Here is a 24,508-nt window from a genome sequence, read left to right on the forward strand (position 1 = left end):
TCTCAGTGGTGGCCTCCCACTTTATGGGAAATTTCCCTCCTGAAAACACGTGAATCTCCTACATTGCTTGCTTTTTGTAAGTAAGTGAAAAATATCCTCTTCCAATATGCCTTCACTGAGATGATTGGGATCAGCAAAGTAATTTGCTTACTATACTGTCATTAAATTTTGTGTAGTACCTATTATTTGGAAGTGGACAGTTGAGGACCCAGTTTGGGATGGCTGTTCCTAAGATATTTGTTTAAACCAATAGTCTGTTTTTTTAGGGATACAATGATATTTTTAGAGAGGTAATGATATTATTTAAAAAGATGTAATTGGGACAAATGGTTTAAGAACTGCTGCTTATGAAAAAAAGGAAAGAAGGTTTTCTTTAAAAGATTGTCATTGCCGTTTCCAGATATGGAGGAGCTTTACAAAACATCTCCGTGAAGCTACCTATCACACTGAACAAATTTTTCCAGCCTACAGAAATGGCTGCTAATGACTTCTTCCAGAGATGGAAACAACTGAGCAAGTAAAATTATTTTAATCTTGCATGTCTTTAATTATTATATACTATATTATTTTTTCCAGGTTGTCACTTGGATTTTAGTGAACACTAACACCTAGTTCAAATGAAAAAGGAACCTCTTTAGACATAAATCCATGAAGGAGAATATTTGTTACTCAGGGTTGAAAAGAGGAATCTTTGTGTTCTCTGAGTTTGGTTGTTTTCTTGCAGATGTTTCATTACCCAAACTAGGTAACATCATGTTGTTGTTGGTGATGATGATGATGATGATGATGATGATGATGATGATAATTAGATTGGGTAATGAAACATCTGCAAGAAAACAGCCAAGCTCAGAGAGCACCAAGGATGCCTTGTAAATTCATGAGTTGTTTCTGTAGGAGCCAGGTTTCAAACTCCTTTTTATTTATTTATTTATTTATTTATTTATTTATTTATTTATTTATTTATTTATTTATTTTATTTATTTGTCAACAAGTACAAGGAAACAAGTATGAAAACATGTGAAAAAATGGCACAAATAAATGAATATAAATAAGCAAAACATAGCCATAAACACATAAAAAGAGTACGTATAAATGGGACAGTAGGACAGGGATGGTAGGCACGATGGTGCGTTTATGCATGGCCCCTTAGGGACCTCTTAAGAAATGTGTAAGGTCCACAGTAGGCAGCTTAAGGTAAAAGGTATGGGGGTTAGAGGAACTAACAACAGGATCAGGTAGGGTGTTCCACACATTTGCTACTCTATTGCTAAAATTGTTTTTCCTTCAATCAAGATTAGAACAGATTACATTTAGTTTGTATCTATTGATAGCCCTTCTGTTATTGCAGTTGAAGTAAAAGTCATTAACAGGTAGGACGGTATGGCAGATTATCTTGTGCACTTAGCTCAGGTCGGAACATAGATGATGTAGTTCAAGGTTATCCAGGCCTAAAATTTCAAGCCTGGTGGTATACGGAATTTTATTACGAGCAGAGGACTTGAGTAGTTTTTTCCCTGCAAAGCAATTCAGTCCTACATTTGATCTCTAAAAAGAACTACCATTTTGCAGCCACAGATGTTGCCTTTTCTTACTCAGAGTTCCAGGAGTAGGCCACTGATGGCATTCTGCTCTCTTAACTTCCTTCTATATCATTATTCTTCCTGGAAGATGAGTCCCAAACTGTGGTACTCATTTATGGTACAGAGATAAACCAAGCAGAAAGAAGCCTGCTACATTTGAGTGAGGCATTTCAGGGTAGAGGTTGTGCCTGGGCTAACACAGTCTATAAGGCTGTGGTTTACTTTTAACTTGATTGTGTATGTTACAGTGATTCACAATAAATTTACACAACTTACTAAAGACAACTAAACTACATTATGATTTAGTATTACCGGTATATGTGAACCCAGTGAATAACTCTTTAGTTTCTATGACTCCAACCTGTCATAAATGTTCTCTTATGTGGCCCATGTGTGGAATCAATGTAAGAAATGTGGTGAAGATATTTAAATAGATGTTCAAACAAATGTTATACTGGCCATGCTATTTCAGAAATTCAGAATGTCAATATCAGAACTCACATATTCATCTATAGTTAGGAAACTTTCATACATTGTCAGAAACAGAATGATTCCATTTATTGTTTAGAATAACCTGGACTACATTAGGTCTTATCTTTTAAGGGGCTAAAATTAAATATAGAATTGTTTAATAAATTGTGAACATTAATATAGCAGAAACTAAACAAATGTAGTCTTTCTGCATGTCCATTTATTTTGATGGCTGAATTCCTGGAAAATATTGGACACTTCTTCCATCTCTCTATCCATATATTTCTCTATCCGTATAGCTAAAGAACAGCTTATTTAAGGATACCTGTTTTTAGTTCTTTGGTTAGACCATTGCTATACCAATCCTATAAGATTCATTGTTTGGAAGAAGAGTGCTATAAACATGCATGTATTACACTGCTGCTTCCATGTAAAATGTGCTTACATTCTGTCATAAACATTTTGCTGCAGAAATATAATAAATATGAACTGCTAATACCAACTCTTGATGTTCTTCATAGCCCTCAACAAGAAATGCAGAATATCTTTAAAGCAAACCATCCAATGGATGCTGAAATTACAAAGGCAAAAGTAAGTATGATTGATCTTGCCTCAACAGTTATATTTCACCTTCCAGCACAGTTGCTTTTGTGACATCAAAACTTTATAATAATGGAAAATAAAGCCGTTGTCTTTCATTTGTTTTTTTAAAAAACACCTGATAATGATAGAAAAGTTAAAGCTATGGTCTTAACAGCTTACACATCTATACTTTTTTTAAATAAATGCCTGGATATTAGGAGACAAAACAGCATGGAATTCTATTAGTTGGTAATTGTATGGTAGGAAATTTGCTTTGCTTCTTACATAAATACACACAAAGAGCCAAAGTTTTGTTCTACCAACATAGGTATAATTTTGGTATCTTTTTTTCTTTGCCTCTTGAAAGATTGGTGGTTTTATTCGTTAAGAAGTAGAAATTTGTTCTGCTGTTATGCTTGTTGTGCTTACCAAAATAAAAAGATGCTTTAAAAAAAATAAAAAATACAGCTAACAAACTATCAGACTTAAAAAAGACAGAAGGAATTTTTAAGCTTATTTCTTCACTGGTAGCCTTTTGTTAATCAACAGCTATTCAATATAATGAACTACACACTACGTATATTCTGACAATCTTTGAAATGCATCATTCCCTTTTCTATATTTTATTAACTGATTCTCAAAAATGGAAGCTGTTTCCCCCAAGAAATAAAAACTAGATTTTATCAAATTGTTCCTATTCACTATCAATTATTTTTACTGCTCAAGTCAGCATTATTTATGTCTAAATGTTTTATGGTTGATTTGTTAATTTATTTTATCTGGAAAAGTTGTTCGGATATTTGATTTTGTTATAACATCACCTTTCTTTTTTTAGTTCAAACTTTTGCATTCTCTCTAATATGGAAGCTACCTGAGTCTTAAATCAAGTGTATGTTTAGCATTCTGCTCAATCTATCATATACACTTTATATATCCTCCTCCTTCCTTTCTCCATCTGTATGTTGTCCAATGGCTTTCAATTCAATTAAATAAAACTAATTTGTCTTTTAAGGAGATGTATTATGTAAAATTAAATCATCTTTTACAGATCATTGGCTTTGGCACAGCTCTACTGGAAGAAGTGGATCCTAACCCTGCTAACTTTGTAGGTGCTGGCATAATACACACAAAATCAATACAAATTGGTTGTTTGATGCGTCTTGAACCCAACCTTCAGGCAGAGGTAATCCTTGCTTATTTTATTGTCAAACCAAGAGCATGTATCATATGAAAGACACTTAATTTTCCCCATGTGTATTTTTACAGAAATCTTTTCTTCTAAAGTAAAATAGAAATTCTAGTGTTTTTATTGCATTAGAGATCCTTTCGTTCACCAAATGCAGATATAATACTTCATTGAAGATTGTGCTCTAACAATATACATGCTAGCTGAGTGGTATCGACTAAGACAATGCATACATACATTTTATAGCTCTCCCAATACTAGCTTTGCCTTGTATTCATTGTACAACTTGTACCAACAATTGAGTTTCTGCAAAATTACATTCAGAGTTCCGTTCATTAATCAGGAAGAGCAATTGCATTGGGATGGAGTACCATTCTAAACAGATTTTGGTTTGCCTTTTTATACTGTAAATTCTCCAGGTGAAACTCACACCTCTTGAACTTGTATTTTCTTTTTTCGGGTTGATTAATTACCTTTTTAATTTTGTGACAGATTAACTGAAGTTTCTTTCCATTCCATATCTCTTGTGTGCACCAAGGAATAAGCCTAATTTTGGGGGCAAAATGTATGGACTTGTAAATATTGTGATACATAATTGTACAACATGTAGCACTATCACTTGTGATATATTAAGTTTAGAGGATGTAAGATGTTTCAATAACAACCAGATTTTTGGGGGGTGGGAGCAGAAGAGGAGCAGAAAACACTTATAAGGAAAAGATTGCTGAGTGAGGAAGAAGACTTATGGGATTCTCTGCTAAAGCAGAGTTATGCAACATCTTTAAGTCAGTGAGCATATTTGGAATTTTGAAAACAATTTATAGGTACTGTACTTTCAAAAAGTAGTTGTGATGCCCATGTCCCAGAAGGACAAAGATACTTCTCACTATCAGTGGTCTATACTACCCATTTCTATTTTTTCTGGACATACAACTGCCAGTAACTTCTATTTTCTAAGAATACCTAAAGGTTCTAAGAATGTAAGTAAAGATAAAGCTTCACAATAATGCTTAACTCTGCAGCTCAGTTCATTTTCTTTAATTCTAAATACAGGTAATCCCACTGATTACTATTGAACTCTTTGATTTAAAAAATAGCCTCTTTTCCCCTTAAGCCAGGCATGTCCAAAGTCCGGCCCGGGGGCCAATTGCAACCCATTTTCAAATTTTGAGCAGCCCGCAGCCTCTTCTCCTCGCCAGCTCAGCTTGTCACTTATCCCCGCCAGCCGGCGTTTTTTCCTTCACCGCACATTAATGTTAATGGTTCAAAGAATGTCAGGCTAAATGGTTGGCCCCACACATTTTCACCTCACCAAATCTGGCCCTCCTTGCAAAAAGTTTGGAACCCCTGCCCTAAGCTAAAAATGTTCTTCAGAAGTTCAGATTAGATTTGCCTCCACTGCAATTCTTTAAAAAAAAAAAAACTTAAAACATCAAACCACCTTATGATTCTAAAACATCTAAAATTGTTACAGAAAATACTTACAAGCAGGGTAGGAATTTGGGCGATTGTAAAGCCGTTCTTCATAAAACTTATTTTTCATTATTTTTTCAGATGTACCGACTAACACTACGAACAAGTAAAGAAACAGTCTCACGAAGATTATGCGAATTGTTGTCAGAACAGTTCTGAATCTTAACTCAAGACCAGCTTTGATTCTTTATTTCTGCCTGTTTTTCTTGTCCTGCTCCAGGAATGTCCTGTGCACCAGTGTCTGCATAAATAACTGCCATCACATTCACATTCCTGCCTTAAAGGACCTGTCCCTCTTATGTGAATAAAAGATGTGTGTAATGTAAAGTTACCTAAATGTGAAAAATATTTCTGGCACAAGGAGGCCAGGAGGCATTGTGTTTGTCACCTCAACTATTTCAGGCATTTTGTCAGGAGTTGGTTTTATGATGACTTACTTTGATCAACAATGATCTAAATGAAAGGTGTTTGAATTTTCCCCCTGGAAATTCCAATGTAAATTGCTAGTAACGTCGTGGTCACTTCTCCTACCCCTGCATTACCCCAGCAGTAATCAGTAAAGTTCTGTTTGATGAGACTGTGCAGTAGCCATCTTGCTGCTGTACTCTTTGTCAATCTTAGGCAGATCTACTTTTGAGAATGTCCAAAATGCATCCATGTGATGTGATGGGAAGTCAGGAAATGTTGTAATGAATCTCACAGGTGTTGGCTTTTTCAAAATAGGCTATGGGCATTGACCTTGAGTACAGTACACAGAGGCATTAGGATATTATTTCCCCCTACCTCAAGCAATTTGTTTTAAACAGCTTTAATTCACCCTTTCATTTCCTCAAAATGATGAATTACCAAAGAGTAAAATTCTCATCAAACGCTGGAATAAAGAATCAGAATTATTAGATTCACTATTTCTAGAGAACTCTAGTTAATCCATTGTTCACTTGGATTGTAAAGTTTTAAAAAAAATCACATGAAGTTACACTAAAAATTTCCCAGAGAATCTATGTTTCTATATTCTCTAGCCCTGGCTGTTATTACTGATAGGCAATTTTGATGTAATATTTTTGTTAGCATATGGGTGGGTCACACAGATACAGAGGTCTAGTATATTCAGATCCTAAGTAAATTGTTAGCTTTTGAAAGTATAATGGTCTGATAATTGCTTTTTTGACATCACAAAGTTGGGTGCACTATTTTCAAAAAGTCTAGCAATGATATGGTCTACTTTGCGTGAGATATGCATTTGTAATATATTATAGAAATTCAACCTGGCATCCTTTTCAACAAGTAGAAATAAGTTTCAATCACACTTCCCTGAAATGATTCTAAAATGCACAGTCACTCAATAAAGCAAGAAAAAATAAGCAATGGTATCTATATTGCAATAAATGTCCTTGGGAGTTTAATCAGCTTCTTTTTTAAAGATAAAATTGCATGTCTAAACCAGACAAAACTATTATCCAGATTCCTCTAATTTGAGTACTGAATTACTAGTTTTTTGCAAACTTCTTAAGGTAGATTGGTTGGGTTCCACTGAATTAGCACATTTTAATAAATGAAATGGCATTAATTTGACTATGTAATAAAACTAGGATAACTTCCAATATTCTTCTCTTACTGGAGAAATTCAAAGAGTAATGATCACAATGAACAGGTTAATGTGTCCTCATTTTTCACATGGAACTGGAAGCCATTAAAACAAGGGATAATTAGAAGCTTGTCATATAACATATTGAGAAGATCTGCCATTTAACTTTTAAAAGGGCAGTTTTGAAGGCACTGTGATTGCATTTATTTAATAATACCATGCAAAGCACTGGTGGTCTTCCCTGTGCAGTTGTGAGCAAATGTGATTTATCCATAAAAAGATGAAAATTCCAAATCAGCTATTCATGTGGTTTTTGTTTCCCTAATGGGGAACAGAGAATTGAAGTACAGGTATATACAATTTCTCTATTGGGATAAGTTACTTGATTACCAAAGTTATATATCCTCTTTATCAACCAGAAATAATACTTTTTGTGGCTAAAACAGTATTAGTAATCCAAGTGCAGTATTTGTTATTGACTTGTGAAAGATTCCTCAACTGGAAGATGAAATGCTGTAAACTTAGGTCTACACTCCGGTATCTATGTATAACCATTTCAGTATATGAAAAGTGAATTTCCAGCTTATATGGTCAACTTTCATTATAAGTGTATGAATCTGAAAATACGTAACTCTAATCATGTTACCTTTAGCAGAAAAAAAATAAATGGCTAGAAGACTAAAATTATGTTTCCTCATTCTCAGTTTTAAGAACTTTCAATGTGTCTATTTTTTTTAAAGAAATCTCTCTTCACACCACTGCGAAATCACAGCTGCCTGTTGTTTAGCTGGAGTTGGTCTTTATAGCCACTGAGTTTTCCCCAAGAACTTAGGATGTTGTAATAGATCAGTGTGGTGTATATCATTATTGTTATGATTGATCACACAGATGTTTAGACTGGATTTGACATTTTTATCTAACTATTGAGTCCTTCCCAAGAATTTGGCAAACGCAGGTGGTATTTGATGGTGTTAAAAGTATCATCGCAAGATGTAAACTGTTGTAAGTAAAGCTGCCTTTTGCAATTGACTGATGGTGATTTTTTCAATGCCAATGGTGCTTCTTGAGACATTTTGGGATTGCACTCAAGTTGCTATTACAATTGATACTATCTTTGCTTTCATCACTGTCTTAATTGCAAATGATTGCTAACTAAGGACTACCTGTTAATTCTTCTTGGAAATTGATCCTGACTTGGAATTCATTTTTTAGAGCAAGGGTGTCAAACTGGCGGTCTGCAGCCTGGATGCGTCATGCTCCACAAATGGGAAAAACATCACGAAATGTCAAGCGATGTGGTGAGTTTGATCCCGTGTTTTAGAGGAATACAGACCAAAATTTCTATCTCAAGTTTTACCATATATTTAATCTACCCAAATGGCCCTCTTCGGTAGCTTACCAGGTAGGGAGAAGTAAGAAAAATACGCTGTCTTTATTCTCTGCTTTTACCTGTCATTAATTCCAGCCTCATCCAGTGGCAAAGATGCATTTTTTTTTATTTTACAAATTATCTTGATATAACATAATACAGATCTTGATTAACCTTGAAAGAAGAGAAGGAAGGTGTTTCTTCAATTACAAAGGTTCAATTACTTCTGTAAGTCTTCTCTGTCGATATGATGCTCTGCATCACGAAAGGTTCCATTTTGACAACACAAAAATGGGCATTTGAAGAATGAATTTTCCATTAGATTATAGGATTAGGAAGGTATAATATCTTTTAGTTATTCACCATTGGAACTAAAAAACCAGCTAATATCTTTATTAAAACAGTCAATTATTCTACACAGGTAGACATTAATTTGATGAAAGCCTTATAAATAAGGCAAAAATTCATTTCATTTTCCTATCTCCCAAATAAGGAGTAAATTAACATAATTTGTTATCAGCCCTGCTCTTAAAAGAGTAGCTGCCTTTTCAGTGTTTGGACAAATTAATGTAAACAAAGGGACTCAACTTGAGACTTTAGGTACAATGTAAATAGCAACTGATGGTTTATTTTAAATATTGCTTCTAGTGAATTTGGCTAGTGCACACATTCCTCTACATTGCATACACATTCACCAAATATAAGGATATATATAGAAAGTGGTTCATTCGGGTTATCTGGATTGGGGCATGGCATCTCTATTTCCTTCTTGTAGGAAGTTGTTGGCGTGCAACACTTGCATAGTTTTTCTATCCTTGCATTCTTCTGCCTGTGAATAAGAAAACTCTTATTGATGAGGTATGCATGTGTTTACCAAGTTAGTTTAAAAATACAGAAATTGTTTCCTTGAGTATTGTAAATTTAAGAAATGGTTACTAATTAACACTAATACTATTGACTAATTGCTATGAACATATATTGTTCATAGTGCTTTACAGCCCTCTCTCAGTAGTTTACAGAACACTGCAAACTGCAAGCCTGCAACACTGCATTCTAACTACTGCTCCATCACAGCTCCAAGTAGCTCAACAGGCAAATAGTTTGATATATTGTGCCACTTTCTGTACATAAAGATATCCTAAACTTAGGAAATACATCATGTCAGTGAGAATTATCTCCATATTTTTATGTAAAATATGGTGTGTGTGTGTGTGTGTGTTCCTATGTGAGAGATAGTAGCCCTTTGAAAAATGTCTAAAAATGCTTCTAAAAGTTTTAATCAATTGTTATGAAAGGGAAACATACTTTTACATTTTTCTGAGTACTACGTGGAATATCACACATGCTTACACTACATTCATACTATTTCCTTTCAGTGATCCAGTCAACTTTTTAAATGTAGCTAAACAATACTATACCAAATTATGCTATACCAGGGGTCCCCAACCCCTGGGCCAAGGTCCACTACCAGCCCATGGTCTACTTGGAACTGGGCTGTATGAGTGGGTTCTGCAAGTTGAGCTGCATGCGCAAGTGCAGGCACACTGACCCGCCACTCATGCCACCCAGTTTCCCTCCCCCTCCCAGTTGGGCCACTAAGCTGCAAAGGTTGGGGACCGTTGCCCTATAGGTGATCCCCATTTAATAAACAGTCATTCAGTGACTGGACTTATGATGCAATCAATGAGTAGTGTTTATGTTTGTTTGTTTGTTTGTTTATTGGATTTATATGCCGCCCTTCTCCCAAAGGACTAGTTCTTCTACTTAAGAGTGTAATCATGATCCAGGAGATAACACTTGGCTTGCAGTTATGCCATTGCAGTGTCTTGCAGTGATGTGATCACCATTTGCAACCTTCACTGATGGCTTCCAACAAGCAAAGTCAGTGAGCAGGTGGCTACAAATGGTGATCCTGTGACCTTGCACTTAACAACATTGTGTGATTCATGTATGGATGGCCACCCGAAATGCCAGAACTCTCATCACTAAGCAGTGTGATCTCACAATGTCATGCTTTTCCACAGCCTTGCTTAGCAATGGAAATTCCAGTCAAGATTACTGTTGTTAAGTGGGGATTAGATGTATACAAAACTATTAAACAACAGGAACTTTGGGAAAGGTACGGTCAAATTATAGATAGGGATTAGAGTTTTTCTTGTATTGATCTTACATTAAAGATGAGCAAAAATAATCTGCCACCGACATATAAGCTATAGTGGGACAAATAAATTGAAGTATTTTATTAATATGACTTCTAATCAAGTAGTAGGCCTTTCGGTTGCTGGAAAATATGTAATATTATCTTATTTACCTTGTTGATGATGGACACGCGCCTTCACAGCGGGTTAAAGTAACATTTGAAACACAACCCTTATAAAACACTTGTTCTTCATATTCAATAGTACTACATATGCCTGTAAAACATTAAAAACAGCAATTAATGTAAGTGACTCCTTTTGGCATTAATGAAGATTTAGGCTTATATGTATTCTTACTACAAAGAGCTATTGCCACAGAGCGCTAATACACAATGCAACACAGAACGCTAGATTTTACAACCATTAGTTTTTGATTTAAACAATATATTAATAAATGCAGTCCTTATTGCTAAAGATCACACATTTCACACAATAGTGAAAAACAATTATTTTGCTTCTGAGCATTGGTCATAAAATATGAGTGATAGCTTTTTTTGCAAAACTATATTATTTTAGATAAAGGTAAAAGTTCCCCTGACGAGCCAGTCATGTTTGACTCTAGGAGGCAGTGCTAATCTCTGTTTCTTAGCCAAGGGCACCAGCATTGTCCAAAAACGCTTCTGTGGTCACATGAAAGGCTGTTACCTTTCTACTGAAGTGGTCCCTATTTATCTATTTGCATTTGCATTCTTTTGAACTTCTAAGTGGGCAGGATCTGGGGCAGGAACAGAAACTCACCCTATCACACAATGTTTCAGTCTTGAACTTCCAACCTTCCAATTGACAAGCCCAACTTTTAGCCACTAGATCACGGCACTCCCATATTATTTTATAGGGCAGTAATGTATCTCAGATTCATATAAATTCATATAAATTAGTCATTCTAAGAATTATAAAATAGTATGAAAAAGTTCCACTCTACATCTTGTTCAATAAGTTGAAGTATTTAAAAAGTTTTGAGTTGAAAATTGAGTACGTAGGCCTATGTTTACTGTATTTTCCTTGCAAGCACTATTTCAGCAGACTAAAGTAAAGTATGTAGTTGACTGAAGCCTCAGAGAATAATCATTTAAACCCAGACATTCACTTGAGTTCAACCAACCTGGGCTTGTTGGGACTGGAGCACTGGTTGTAATATTAGGAACAGTAACTGAAAAAGAAAAAAAATCCAAGATTTAAAATTGCACCCAGAGTCACCAAACATCACAAATCTTTAGACAAACTCATCATCGAACTCACATCATCCATCAACTCAGTTTTTTCAAAAGGCTGGTTCTGCTGAACACATTATTTTTTTGAGAGAAAGAACTTGCTTTGGAGTATCGATTTATTTAATGGCCCACAATTTAATGCTGGCTCCATTTCATGGAAGATTATCATTCTGTATGAAATGTCTTCAAATTATATAATGTAAAGAGTTCTTGACTTATACATTGGATATATTCCTTCCCCCATGTACCCACCCATTCCCATTGTAGTCTACATTGTAGTTTCCATTGGTTTGGAAAGATACCCAGCAGCCACTAGTACAAATTAAGGTGGAAGGATGTACCGATGGGTGGTGTCAATTCTACAAGAAGTCTTTGACTGACAGCAGTAATGGAGCTCAGAATTTCTGTTGTAAATCATTATAGTCATAAGTTGAGACACTCATTTGACTGGATCTGATTTTATGATTTATTTATTTTTTTGCAATGATTAAATGAACTCTGCAATATGTAGGCAAATCCATGTATTTCTATGGGTATTTGTTGCCAGAAACCTGCTGAAAACAACTGGCAAAAAAGTTATAAAATGTGACTGTGGGACACTGCAACTGACTATAAAGGGAGCTGGTTGCCAAACATCCAAAGCCTATGTTCTGACCTTAGCATAGTACACAATATTATCTGTGATAATGTCCTACCTGTAAATGACTACTTCAGCTTCCACCGCAGTAATACATGGGCAAACAATAGATACAAATTCAAAGTAAACTGTTCCAAACTCGATTGCAGAAAATATAACTTCAGCAATGGAGTGGTCAATGCCTGGAACACTCTACCTGATTCTGTTGTTAGTTCATCAAACCCCCCTATCTTTAACTTTAAACTTTCCACTGTGGACCTCACAAGTTTCCTACGAAGTCCCTAGCGGGGTGTGCATAAGCGCATCAACATGCTTACCATCCCTGTCCTACTGTCCCCATTGATATGTACTCATTTTATGTGTTCATGGGCATGTTATACTTCTTTATATCCATCTATTTGTACCAATCTCATGTGAAAATGTCCACATTTATACTAATATCTATTACCTTGTACATGTTGACAATAAAATAAATAAATAAAGTGTTCATGTGACCCCAGGGATGTGCGCAGTCATCAGAATTCCAGAATCAGGTAGTAAGTACTGTAACTTTGGTGGAGTCTGTCATAACTTTGAACAGTCATGGGCACCAAGTCATTAAGTGAGGACTACACATATGTAGGGATGGATGCAATTGGATGCAGTTTTATAAAGTGATTATTTGTTTAATGCATTAATATTTTTTGTTTAGCACTTTCTTATGTTAAGGTATCACAAATCCATGCCTTTGCAATTCAGATGACTTAATTGTTAAAAAAAAGACACCATGAATGAAATTGCAATATTTGCTATAAAATATATCAAAAGGGGGAAATCTGCACTCACTCACTCACATATAAGTTATTTATTAATTACATTTGCAGGATTTATAGGTTGCTCCAATCAGAATCAAAACTCAATGGATACCCCTCTTCATAAGTTGGGATAAAAAGATAACCTAAAACAATGCAATACCTTATATCATAATCAATATATTTACCTGTATAAGACCAGAGAATAAAATACAGTCAACAAAACATGGTTAAAAAATTCAATAGTTTGAGGGTGGAGGGGAAATTGAGACTCCCAAGCCTTCTTTAAATAGCCAGGTCCTAACATGTCTGGTTGGTCCTTCAAGACAAACAGAAAACTGTCTCCACAGGAAAACCAGCACTCTGAGATTGACTGCCACATGTAACAGAATCTTGCAAATCTGTTGATGCTTCTCTTTCCACCCTTCTTCAGGAAGTCAGGGAGTATATTTTAATTCCCCCTCCCCAGGATTTAAGGAATGTTTCTGTCATCTTTGTTTATCAAATATTTTCTGAATATTTGCCTCAAGGCTGCCTCCCTGCCACTCTGCACCTCCAAAAGGGAAGGAGTTATTTGATAGTTCAAATCTCTTTGGACGTATATTGTATATCTTTTAGTTGTTATAGATGAAGAAATATAGGGATAAAAAAAAGGTCTCCGAGAGGTGTGGGTGCACTATAATATTTGTTTCTTTTTTCCTTTTCTCTTTTTTTGTATTTACTATGTTTGTATTATTTGTATTTTTAAAAAAATAATAATAAAAGCTCTTTGGACGTTATAAAACTTTGGATGGTATAAAAGCCCAAAGTTGTTCACTATGAGATGGTTAGCAAATAAATTCAATATACAAACAAACAAACTGTATGGTAATGGTAACCTTTTGGAGCCATCACAGCAGTGGTGGAATACACCGATACGCCCCAGTATGGGCGTACCGGTGCCTGCTGGGAGCACCAGGTACCATTCTGTATGGTGTTCCGGAGGACCTGCCTGCTTGCCCACTCTCCTTACCGCTATTTGAGCCGATCAGGGCTTTCACGCATGCACACGGAGCGTACGGCCCCTGCGTGATGCTCCGCCAAGCAGCTGGAGTATCACAGGCGGTAAGTACGCATATGTGTGCTGTGCGCGTTCACGTGGTAGAAGCCAGGCCCCATTGCAGCATACCAGTTGCAACAGGATCCAGAACCCACCACTGCATCACAGAGGCTGTTTTATGAAAGCAACCCACCCACATTCTTCTGGAACTCAAATCTGATCTGGACAAATAGTTTTTGAGATGGGAAAGCACTTGTGACATGTAAATTAGTGAAGCTTTTGATTAAGAAAATGAATTATGAAAAAGTTGTAAAACTGCATTTGCTTCTGTATGCCTGAATCTCTTGATAAAAAAGAAGAACAAATAGCACTGGAGATGCTTTCCAAATTACGATCAATGTGAGTCATGAAAATGTACACATTATTCCTTTAATTCTTATTCTATTCTTATCTAATGATTCTTTCCTATCATTAATATATACTGGCACATAATTTTTATTAGTATATTTTGAGGGGGTTTAAAGATAAAAATGAAGAAGCATTCCTAAGATCAGAAATTGTCCATTTGATTCTCAAGTGTTCCATGTCTGAAGGAGAAAAGAGGAGACTCAAGCCCAAGAGACATTTGTAAACTCACAATTTCCAATAAAAGAGAAAGAAGACTTTACACAGAAGGTACAGAAGACAAGCTGCTTGTGTTGTCCTCTGCTTTCTTGGATAGTAAAAAAGGTGATTGAGCATGTAGCTTATTAATGCAGAGTCAGCTGAATTACATGACAGTCATCTGGGCTACAATGGGAAATAAATTCATTTCTATATTTAAATGCTTAGTTAATGTCTCTCAACAGCTGCTGACAATTGAAGCGTTGACTGTGGTGTAAAGTGTCAAGTTGTTATTACCCTAATGATTTGTCTATTAAACTATTCTACATTTAAAACAATATTTTGTAACGTGCAAATTAAAAACTTTTCTAATACAAAATAAGTCAGGTTTGTTTTATGAAAATTATAAAATTTGATTCCTTAAGTGTCAACACAAAATTCTGCACATTATTTTGCATATGATTTTGCACATTACAAAATAATTGTTGTAATGTGCAAAATCAATAGTTCCTTCAACTTTCCCATCAGCCATGAAATACTTACCGCTAGTATAAGGAGTACTTGTGGAAGAAAAAGTAGTAGAAGTAAGAGTGACAGTAGGTGGCTCAGTAGTCCAAGTGGTCCTGGTGGGTGTGGTTACTGGAATGCTGGAGAAAGTAGAGGTTGCACTTGTTGGCACACTGGGAACCAAAGATGTGCTTAGACTTGTTTTCCAAGTAGTGCTAGGAGAAGACGAACTGGAGATATTATGTGATCTTGTAGTGGTAAGAGAGGACACAACAATTGAAGTTGATTCTGTAGAAAAAGAGATTGAAAAGACAACTTGAGAGATGAGAAGTTGAGAAAGTTGTCCTCAGTGGTGTTGAGAGAGCTGTCTTCCATCCTGTGGACAGGAAATATTGAAGTTACAGATACTTGTCAGAATGGGAGAATGAACTATTGCAAATATAGTACCAATAAAACAAGACTCCAGGAAGGAAAAATGAGGCATTGCAAAGCATGCAAAACATTTAAAAAATACAGCTGACAAAAATTTGCATTAAAGCATTCTGGGATTTGCAACACATTATCAAGTAGGAAACCAGAAGAAAATATGCAGAGGACAATGAAATAAAGAAGGGGAAAGTAGCTTATTCCATTGAAAACAAATAGAATCTAAATTTAAACAACAAATCCTACAAAAACTATTTCCTTTTGAATCCGAAATACTGCAAAATAGTAACAGAGAATCATATTTCCTTTCTAGCCTTATTAGTAAAGGTGGGAATTCAGAATTGTTGTGTCACTCACATTGAAAAAGAAAACGTGTGGAAAGAAAAAAAAATGGCAAATTACCCTGGACAATATTTTTTTTTTAATTGTTTGCTTCCTGAAAAACTTTTGGTGATTATGATAGGCTTCTTCAAACTGAAATATAAATTCAGAACAACTTTATAATGTGGGAATCTTGAAAAATATGAAATTTCTGAAGAATAATGTTTCTGACACATTATGGTTTCACATTATGGTTTTACATAAGTTGGTGTTGGGAAAAGTTGTCCACATGGTTTCTAGTGTCACTATCAAAAGAAGGAAGAAAGGAGGGATGGAAGGATGGATGAGAGGGTAAAAGTGGAAATGTGAGTGATATTTAATGTCTGGCAACTGCACTATGAAGGGAAGGTGATTAAGAGGTAGCTGACCAACCCAGGAATGTGGATGTATCATTGCTTTGTGAACAATTATATCGTGCCTCAAAAGAGAGGCTGGAGGCAGAGCATTTGTGTGGTCCGAAGGGCCACATCAGAGCAGTAGAGTTGACAGAGTTGCCAAACCAAACATTTCAACTTACCACTGGTACTCTTTATTGCTGTCGCCATTGAGGTTGTGGGAGGCTGCATACTAGTGGTTCGGGTGCTTGTAGGTTGGGTGGACCCAGTAGGGCTGCTGGGCATTGAGGTGGTGGGAGTGACTACCACTGTTACTACAGGAGAGGTTTCTGTTGTGGTTTTTGGCATTGGAGTGGTTGCAGTCTGAGTTGATTCCGTGGTCCTCAAAGTAGAAGAGGGCGAGATGGATGAAAATGTTGGGGTCCTATGGCTTGATGACATTTCATGTGTTGAAGCTGCAAGAGAGAGGAAATAGAGGTAGTAGCAGTGCATTGTGGGATTGGAATCTGTAGTCATAAGGATACCCCTAAAGATGTTTGCCTGGGCTTAGTATCACAGGTTTTACCTACATTGGGGGTGTGAATACTTGTCCATATGTTTTCTAGTGACACTGTTGAAAGAAGGGAGGGAGGGAGGAAGGAAGGAAGGAAGGATTGAGTGAATGAGGGATGGAGGGATGGATGAGTGGGTAAAAGTGGGAAGGTGAGTGATATTTAATGTCTGGAAAGTGCACTATGAAGAGAAGGTTACTAAGAAGTAGCTGACCAACCCAGGAATGTGGGTGTATCATTGCTCTGTGAACAATTATATTGTGCCTCAAAAGAGAGGCTGGAGGCAGAGCATTTGTGAGGTCCGAAGGGCCACATCAGAGCAGTAGAGTTGACAGAGTTGCCAAACCAAACATTTCAACTTACCACTGGTACTCTTTATTGCTGTCGCCATTGAGGTTGTGGGAGGCTGCATACTAGTGGTTCGGGTGCTTGTAGGTTGGGTGGACCCAGTAGGGCTGCTGGGCATTGAGGTGGTGGGAGTGATAGTTGTAGGCGGGATGGCGTGGCTACTGGGGGAAATGGGAATTATTGTTGAAATAACTTTGGAAGTGGGTGGGAGAGATGTGCGGGTCGTAGAGGTGGTCAGTGTGATCGGGCTCGTGGAGGATATGGTTGTCGAGATGGGTGTACTACTTGGTGTTGGTTTTGTGGAGCTTGAGGTGGGTGGAGTAACAGGAGAGGTTTCTGTTGTGGTTTTTGGCATTGGAGTGGTTGCAGTCTGAGTTGATTCCGTGGTCCTCAAAGTAGAAGAGGGCGAGATGGATGAAAATGTTGGGGTCCTATGGCTTGTTGACATTTCATGTGTTGAAGCTGCAAGAGAGAGGAAATGGAGGTAGTAGCAGTGCATTGTGGGATTGGAATCTGTAGTCATAAGGATACCCCTAAAGATGTTTGCCTGGGCTTAGTATCACAGGTTTTACCTACATTGGGGGTGTGAATACTTGTCCATATGTTTTCTAGTGACACTGTTGAAAGAAGGGAGGGAGGGAGGGAGGAAGGAAGGAAGGATTGAGTGAATGAGGGATGGAGGGATGGATGAGTGGGTAAAAGTGGGAAGGTATGTCTGGAAAGTGCACTATGAAGAGAAGGTTACTAAGAAGTAGCTGACCAACCCAGGAATGTGGGTGTATCATTGCTCTGTGAACAATTATATCGTGCCTCAAAAGAGAGGCTGGAGGCAGAGCATTTGTGAGGTCCGAAGGGCCACATCAGAGCAGTAGAGTTGACAGAGTTGCCAAACCAAACATTTCAACTTACCACTGGTACTCTTTATTGCTGTCGCCATTGAGGTTGTGGGAGGCTGCATACTAGTGGTTCGGGTGCTTGTAGGTTGGGTGGACCCAGTAGGGCTGCTGGGCATTGAGGTGGTGGGAGTGATAGTTGTAGGCGGGATGGCGTGGCTACTGGGGGAAATGGGAATTATTGTTGAAATAACTTTGGAAGTGGGTGGGAGAGATGTGCGGGTCGTAGAGGTGGTCAGTGTGATCGGGCTCGTGGAGGATATGGTTGTCGAGATGGGTGTACTACTTGGTGTTGGTTTTGTGGAGCTTGAGGTGGGTGGAGTAACAGGAGAGGTTTCTGTTGTGGTTTTTGGCATTGGAGTGGTTGCAGTCTGAGTTGATTCCGTGGTCCTCAAAGTAGAAGAGGGCGAGATGGATGAAAATGTTGGGGTCCTATGGCTTGTTGACATTTCATGTGTTGAAGCTGCAAGAGAGAGTAAATGGAGGTAGTAGCAGTGCATTGTGGGATTGGAATCTGTAGTCATAAGGATACCCCTAAAGATGTTTGCCTGGGCTTAGTATCACAGGTTTTACCTACATTGGGGGTGTGAATACTTGTCCATATGTTTTCTAGTGACACTGTTGAAAGAAGGGAGGGAGGGAGGGAGGAAGGAAGGAAGGATTGAGTGAATGAGGGATGGAGGGATGGATGAGTGGGTAAAAGTGGGAAGGTATGTCTGGAAAGTGCACTATGAAGAGAAGGTTACTAAGAAGTAGCTGACCAACCCAGGAATGTGGGTGTATCATTGCTCTGTGAACAATTATATCGTGCCTCAAAAGAGAGGCTGGAGGCAGAGCATTTGTGAGGTCCGAAGGGCCACATCAGAGCAGTAGAGTTGACAGTTGCCAAACCAAACATTTCAACTTACCACTGGTACTCTTTATTGCTGTCGCCATTGAGGTTGTGGGAGGCTGCATACTAGTGGTTCGGGTGCTTGTAGGTTGGGTGGACCCAGTAGGGCTGCTGGGCATTGAGGTGGTGGGAGTGATAGTTGTAGGCGGGATGGCGTGGCTACTGGGGGAAATGGGAATTATTGTTGAAATAACTTTGGAAGTGGGTGGGAGAGATGTGCGGGTCGTAGAGGTGGTCAGTGTGATCGGGCTCGTGGAGGATATGGTTGTCGAGATGGGTGTACTACTTGGTGTTGATTTTGTGGAGCTTGAGGTGGGTGGAGTAACAGGAGAGGTTTCTGTTGTGGTTTTTGGCATTGGAGTGGTTGCAGTCTGAGTTGATTCCGTGGTCCTCAAAGTAGAAGAGGGCGAGATGGATGAAAATGTTGGGGTCCTATGGCTTGTTGACATTTCATGTGTTGAAGCTGCAAGAGAGAGGAAATAGAGGTAGTAGCAGTGCATTGTGGGATTGGAATCTGTAGTCATAAGGATACCCCTAAAGATGTTTGCCTGGGCTTAGTATCACAGGTTTTACCTACATTGGGGGTGTGAATACTTGTCCATATGTTTTCTAGTGACACTGTTGAAAGAAGGGAGGGAGGGAGGGAGGAAGGAAGGAAGGAAGGATTGAGTGAATGAGGGATGGAGGGATGGATGAGTGGGTAAAAGTGGGAAGGTGAGTGATATTTAATGTCTGGAAAGTGCACTATGAAGAGAAGGTTACTAAGAAGTAGCTGACCAACCCAGGAATGTGGGTGTATCATTGCTCTGTGAACAATTATATCGTGCCTCAAAAGAGAGGCTGGAGGCAGAGCATTTGTGAGGTCCGAAGGGCCACATCAGAGCAGTAGAGTTGACAGAGTTGCCAAACCAAACATTTCAACTTACCACTGGTACTCTTTATTGCTGTCGCCATTGAGGTTGTGGGAGGCTGCATACTAGTGGTTCGGGTGCTTGTAGGTTGGGTGGACCCAGTAGGGCTGCTGGGCATTGAGGTGGTGGGAGTGATAGTTGTAGGCGGGATGACGTGGCTACTGGGGGAAATGGGAATTATTGTTGAAATAACTTTGGAAGTGGGTGGGAGAGATGTGCGGGTCGTAGAGGTGGTCAGTGTGATCGGGCTCGTGGAGGATATGGTTGTCGAGATGGGTGTACTACTTGGTGTTGGTTTTGTGGAGCTTGAGGTGGGTGGAGTAACAGGAGAGGTTTCTGTTGTGGTTTTTGGCATTGGAGTGGTTGCAGTCTGAGTTGATTCCGTGGTCCTCAAAGTAGAAGAGGGCGAGATGGATGAAAATGTTGGGGTCCTATGGCTTGTTGACATTTCATGTGTTGAAGCTGCAAGAGAGAGGAAATAGAGGTAGTAGCAGTGCATTGTGGGATTGGAATCTGTAGTCATAAGGATACCCCTAAAGATGTTTGCCTGGGCTTAGTATCACAGGTTTTACCTACATTGGGGGTGTGAATACTTGTCCATATGTTTTCTAGTGACACTGTTGAAAGAAGGGAGGGAGGGAGGGAGGGAGGAAGGAAGGATTGAGTGAATGAGGGATGGAGGGATGGATGAGTGGGTAAAAGTGGGAAGCTGAGTGATATTTAATGTCTGGAAAGTGCACTATGAAGAGAAGGTTACTAAGAAGTAGCTGACCAACCCAGGAATGTGGGTGTATCATTGCTCTGTGAACAATTATATCGTGCCTCAAAAGAGAGGCTGGAGGCAGAGCATTTGTGAGGTCCGAAGGGCCACATCAGAGCAGTAGAGTTGACAGAGTTGCCAAACCAAACATTTCAACTTACCACTGGTACTCTTTATTGCTGTCGCCATTGAGGTTGTGGGAGGCTGCATACTAGTGGTTCGGGTGCTTGTAGGTTGGGTGGACCCAGTAGGGCTGCTGGGCATTGAGGTGGTGGGAGTGATAGTTGTAGGCGGGATGGCGTGGCTACTGGGGGAAATGGGAATTATTGTTGAAATAACTTTGGAAGTGGGTGGGAGAGATGTGCGGGTCGTAGAGGAGGTCAGTGTGATCGGGCTCGTGGAGGATATGGTTGTCGAGATGGGTGTACTACTTGGTGTTGGTTTTGTGGAGCTTGAGGTGGGTGGAGTAACAGGAGAGGTTTCTGTTGTGGTTTTTGGCATTGGAGTGGTTGCAGTCTGAGTTGATTCCGTGGTCCTCAAAGTAGAAGAGGGCGAGATGGATGAAAATGTTGGGGTCCTATGGCTTGTTGACATTTCATGTGTTGAAGCTGCAAGAGAGAGGAAATAGAGGTAGTAGCAGTGCATTGTGGGATTGGAATCTGTAGTCATAAGGATACCCCTAAAGATGTTTGCCTGGGCTTAGTATCACAGGTTTTACCTACATTGGGGGTGTGAATACTTGTCCATATGTTTTCTAGTGACACTGTTGAAAGAAGGGAGGGAGGGAGGGAGGAAGGAAGGAAGGAAGGATTGAGTGAATGAGGGATGGAGGGATGGATGAGTGGGTAAAAGTGGGAAGGTGAGTGATATTTAATGTCTGGAAAGTGCACTATGAAGAGAAGGTTACTAAGAAGTAGCTGACCAACCCAGGAATGTGGGTGTATCATTGCTCTGTGAACAATTATATCGTGCCTCAAAAGAGAGGCTGGAGGCAGAGCATTTGTGAGGTCCGAAGGGCCACATCAGAGCAGTAGAGTTGACAGAGTTGCCAAACCAAACATTTCAACTTACCACTGGTACTCTTTATTGCTGTCGCCATTGAGGTTGTGGGAGGCTGCATACTAGTGGTTCGGGTGCTTGTAGGTTGGGTGGACCCAGTAGGGCTGCTGGGCATTGAGGTGGTGGGAGTGATAGTTGTAGGCGGGATGACGTGGCTACTGGGGGAAATGGGAATTATTGTTGAAATAACTTTGGAAGTGGGTGGGAGAGATGTGCGGGTCGTAGAGGTGGTCAGTGTGATCGGGCTCGTGGAGGATATGGTTGTCGAGATGGGTGTACTACTTGGTGTTGGTTTTGTGGAGCTTGAGGTGGGTGGAGTAACAGGAGAGGTTTCTGTTGTGGTTTTTGGCATTGGAGTGGTTGCAGTCTGAGTTGATTCCGTGGTCCTCAAAGTAGAAGAGGGCGAGATGGATGAAAATGTTGGGGTCCTATGGCTTGTTGACATTTCATGTGTTGAAGCTGCAAGAGAGAGGAAATAGAGGTAGTAGCAGTGCATTGTGGGATTGGAATCTGTAGTCATAAGGATACCCCTAAAGATGTTTGCCTGGGCTTAGTATCACAGGTTTTACCTACATTGGGGGTGTGAATACTTGTCCATATGTTTTCTAGTGACACTGTTGAAAGAAGGGAGGGAGGGAGGGAGGGAGGAAGGAAGGATTGAGTGAATGAGGGATGGAGGGATGGATGAGTGGGTAAAAGTGGGAAGGTGAGTGATATTTAATGTCTGGAAAGTGCACTATGAAGAGAAGGTTACTAAGAAGTAGCTGACCAACCCAGGAATGTGGGTGTATCATTGCTCTGTGAACAATTATATCGTGCCTCAAAAGAGAGGCTGGAGGCAGAGCATTTGTGAGGTCCGAAGGGCCACATCAGAGCAGTAGAGTTGACAGAGTTGCCAAACCAAACATTTCAACTTACCACTGGTACTCTTTATTGCTGTCGCCATTGAGGTTGTGGGAGGCTGCATACTAGTGGTTCGGGTGCTTGTAGGTTGGGTGGACCCAGTAGGGCTGCTGGGCATTGAGGTGGTGGGAGTGATAGTTGTAGGCGGGATGGCGTGGCTACTGGGGGAAATGGGAATTATTGTTGAAATAACTTTGGAAGTGGGTGGGAGAGATGTGCGGGTCGTAGAGGAGGTCAGTGTGATCGGGCTCGTGGAGGATATGGTTGTCGAGATGGGTGTACTACTTGGTGTTGGTTTTGTGGAGCTTGAGGTGGGTGGAGTAACAGGAGAGGTTTCTGTTGTGGTTTTTGGCATTGGAGTGGTTGCAGTCTGAGTTGATTCCGTGGTCCTCAAAGTAGAAGAGGGCGAGATGGATGAAAATGTTGGGGTCCTATGGCTTGTTGACATTTCATGTGTTGAAGCTGCAAGAGAGAGGAAATAGAGGTAGTAGCAGTGCATTGTGGGATTGGAATCTGTAGTCATAAGGATACCCCTAAAGATGTTTGCCTGGGCTTAGTATCACAGGTTTTACCTACATTGGGGGTGTGAATACTTGTCCATATGTTTTCTAGTGACACTGTTGAAAGAAGGGAGGGAGGGAGGGAGGAAGGAAGGAAGGAAGGATTGAGTGAATGAGGGATGGAGGGATGGATGAGTGGGTAAAAGTGGGAAGGTGAGTGATATTTAATGTCTGGAAAGTGCACTATGAAGAGAAGGTTACTAAGAAGTAGCTGACCAACCCAGGAATGTGGGTGTATCATTGCTCTGTGAACAATTATATCGTGCCTCAAAAGAGAGGCTGGAGGCAGAGCATTTGTGAGGTCCGAAGGGCCACATCAGAGCAGTAGAGTTGACAGAGTTGCCAAACCAAACATTTCAACTTACCACTGGTACTCTTTATTGCTGTCGCCATTGAGGTTGTGGGAGGCTGCATACTAGTGGTTCGGGTGCTTGTAGGTTGGGTGGACCCAGTAGGGCTGCTGGGCATTGAGGTGGTGGGAGTGATAGTTGTAGGCGGGATGACGTGGCTACTGGGGGAAATGGGAATTATTGTTGAAATAACTTTGGAAGTGGGTGGGAGAGATGTGCGGGTCGTAGAGGTGGTCAGTGTGATCGGGCTCGTGGAGGATATGGTTGTCGAGATGGGTGTACTACTTGGTGTTGGTTTTGTGGAGCTTGAGGTGGGTGGAGTAACAGGAGAGGTTTCTGTTGTGGTTTTTGGCATTGGAGTGGTTGCAGTCTGAGTTGATTCCATGGTCCTCAAAGTAGAAGAGGGCGAGATGGATGAAAATGTTGGGGTCCTATGGCTTGTTGACATTTCATGTGTTGAAGCTGCAAGAGAGAGGAAATAGAGGTAGTAGCAGTGCATTGTGGGATTGGAATCTGTAGTCATAAGGATACCCCTAAAGATGTTTGCCTGGGCTTAGTATCACAGGTTTTACCTACATTGGGGGTGTGAATACTTGTCCATATGTTTTCTAGTGACACTGTTGAAAGAAGGGAGGGAGGGAGGGAGGAAGGAAGGAAGGATTGAGTGAATGAGGGATGGAGGGATGGATGAGTGGGTAAAAGTGGGAAGGTGAGTGATATTTAATGTCTGGAAAGTGCACTATGAAGAGAAGGTTACTAAGAAGTAGCTGACCAACCCAGGAATGTGGGTGTATCATTGCTTTGTGAACAATTATATCGTGCCTCAAAAGAGAGGCTGGAGGCAGAGCATTTGTGAGGTCCGAAGGGCCACATCAGAGCAGTAGAGTTGACAGAGTTGCCAAACCAA

At 39.6% G+C, this 24,508-nt stretch overlaps 2 protein-coding genes across 2 annotated transcripts in view; one reads left to right on the forward strand and one right to left on the reverse strand.

The window, feature by feature from the left end:
• Nucleotides 1–6,980, forward strand: part of AP2A2 (adaptor related protein complex 2 subunit alpha 2) — a 60,574-nt gene extending 53,594 nt beyond the window's left edge. Inside the window, exons 19-22 of the mRNA XM_032221544.1 lie at nt 401–517; nt 2,573–2,642; nt 3,682–3,816; nt 5,374–6,980. Of these exons, the coding sequence (XP_032077435.1) occupies nt 401–517; nt 2,573–2,642; nt 3,682–3,816; nt 5,374–5,451 (400 nt within the window). The 3' untranslated portion in view covers nt 5,452–6,980. The remainder of the gene's footprint in view (nt 1–400; nt 518–2,572; nt 2,643–3,681; nt 3,817–5,373) is intronic.
• Nucleotides 6,469–23,317, reverse strand: LOC116505480 (mucin-6-like). Its single transcript, XM_032212725.1, has 4 exons — nt 22,619–23,317; nt 21,801–21,946; nt 10,558–10,660; nt 6,469–9,090 (listed from the first exon to the last, which is right to left on the reverse strand). The coding sequence occupies exons 1-4, from the start codon at nt 23,212–23,214 to the stop codon at nt 8,904–8,906; spliced, it is 1,032 nt and encodes a 343-aa protein (XP_032068616.1). The 5' UTR covers nt 23,215–23,317; the 3' UTR covers nt 6,469–8,903.
• Between the last annotated feature and the right edge of the window lie 1,191 nt (nt 23,318–24,508).

Source organism: Thamnophis elegans, chromosome 1 (genome assembly GCF_009769535.1).
Source record: "Thamnophis elegans isolate rThaEle1 chromosome 1, rThaEle1.pri, whole genome shotgun sequence".
Taxonomy (NCBI): domain Eukaryota; kingdom Metazoa; phylum Chordata; class Lepidosauria; order Squamata; family Colubridae; genus Thamnophis; species Thamnophis elegans.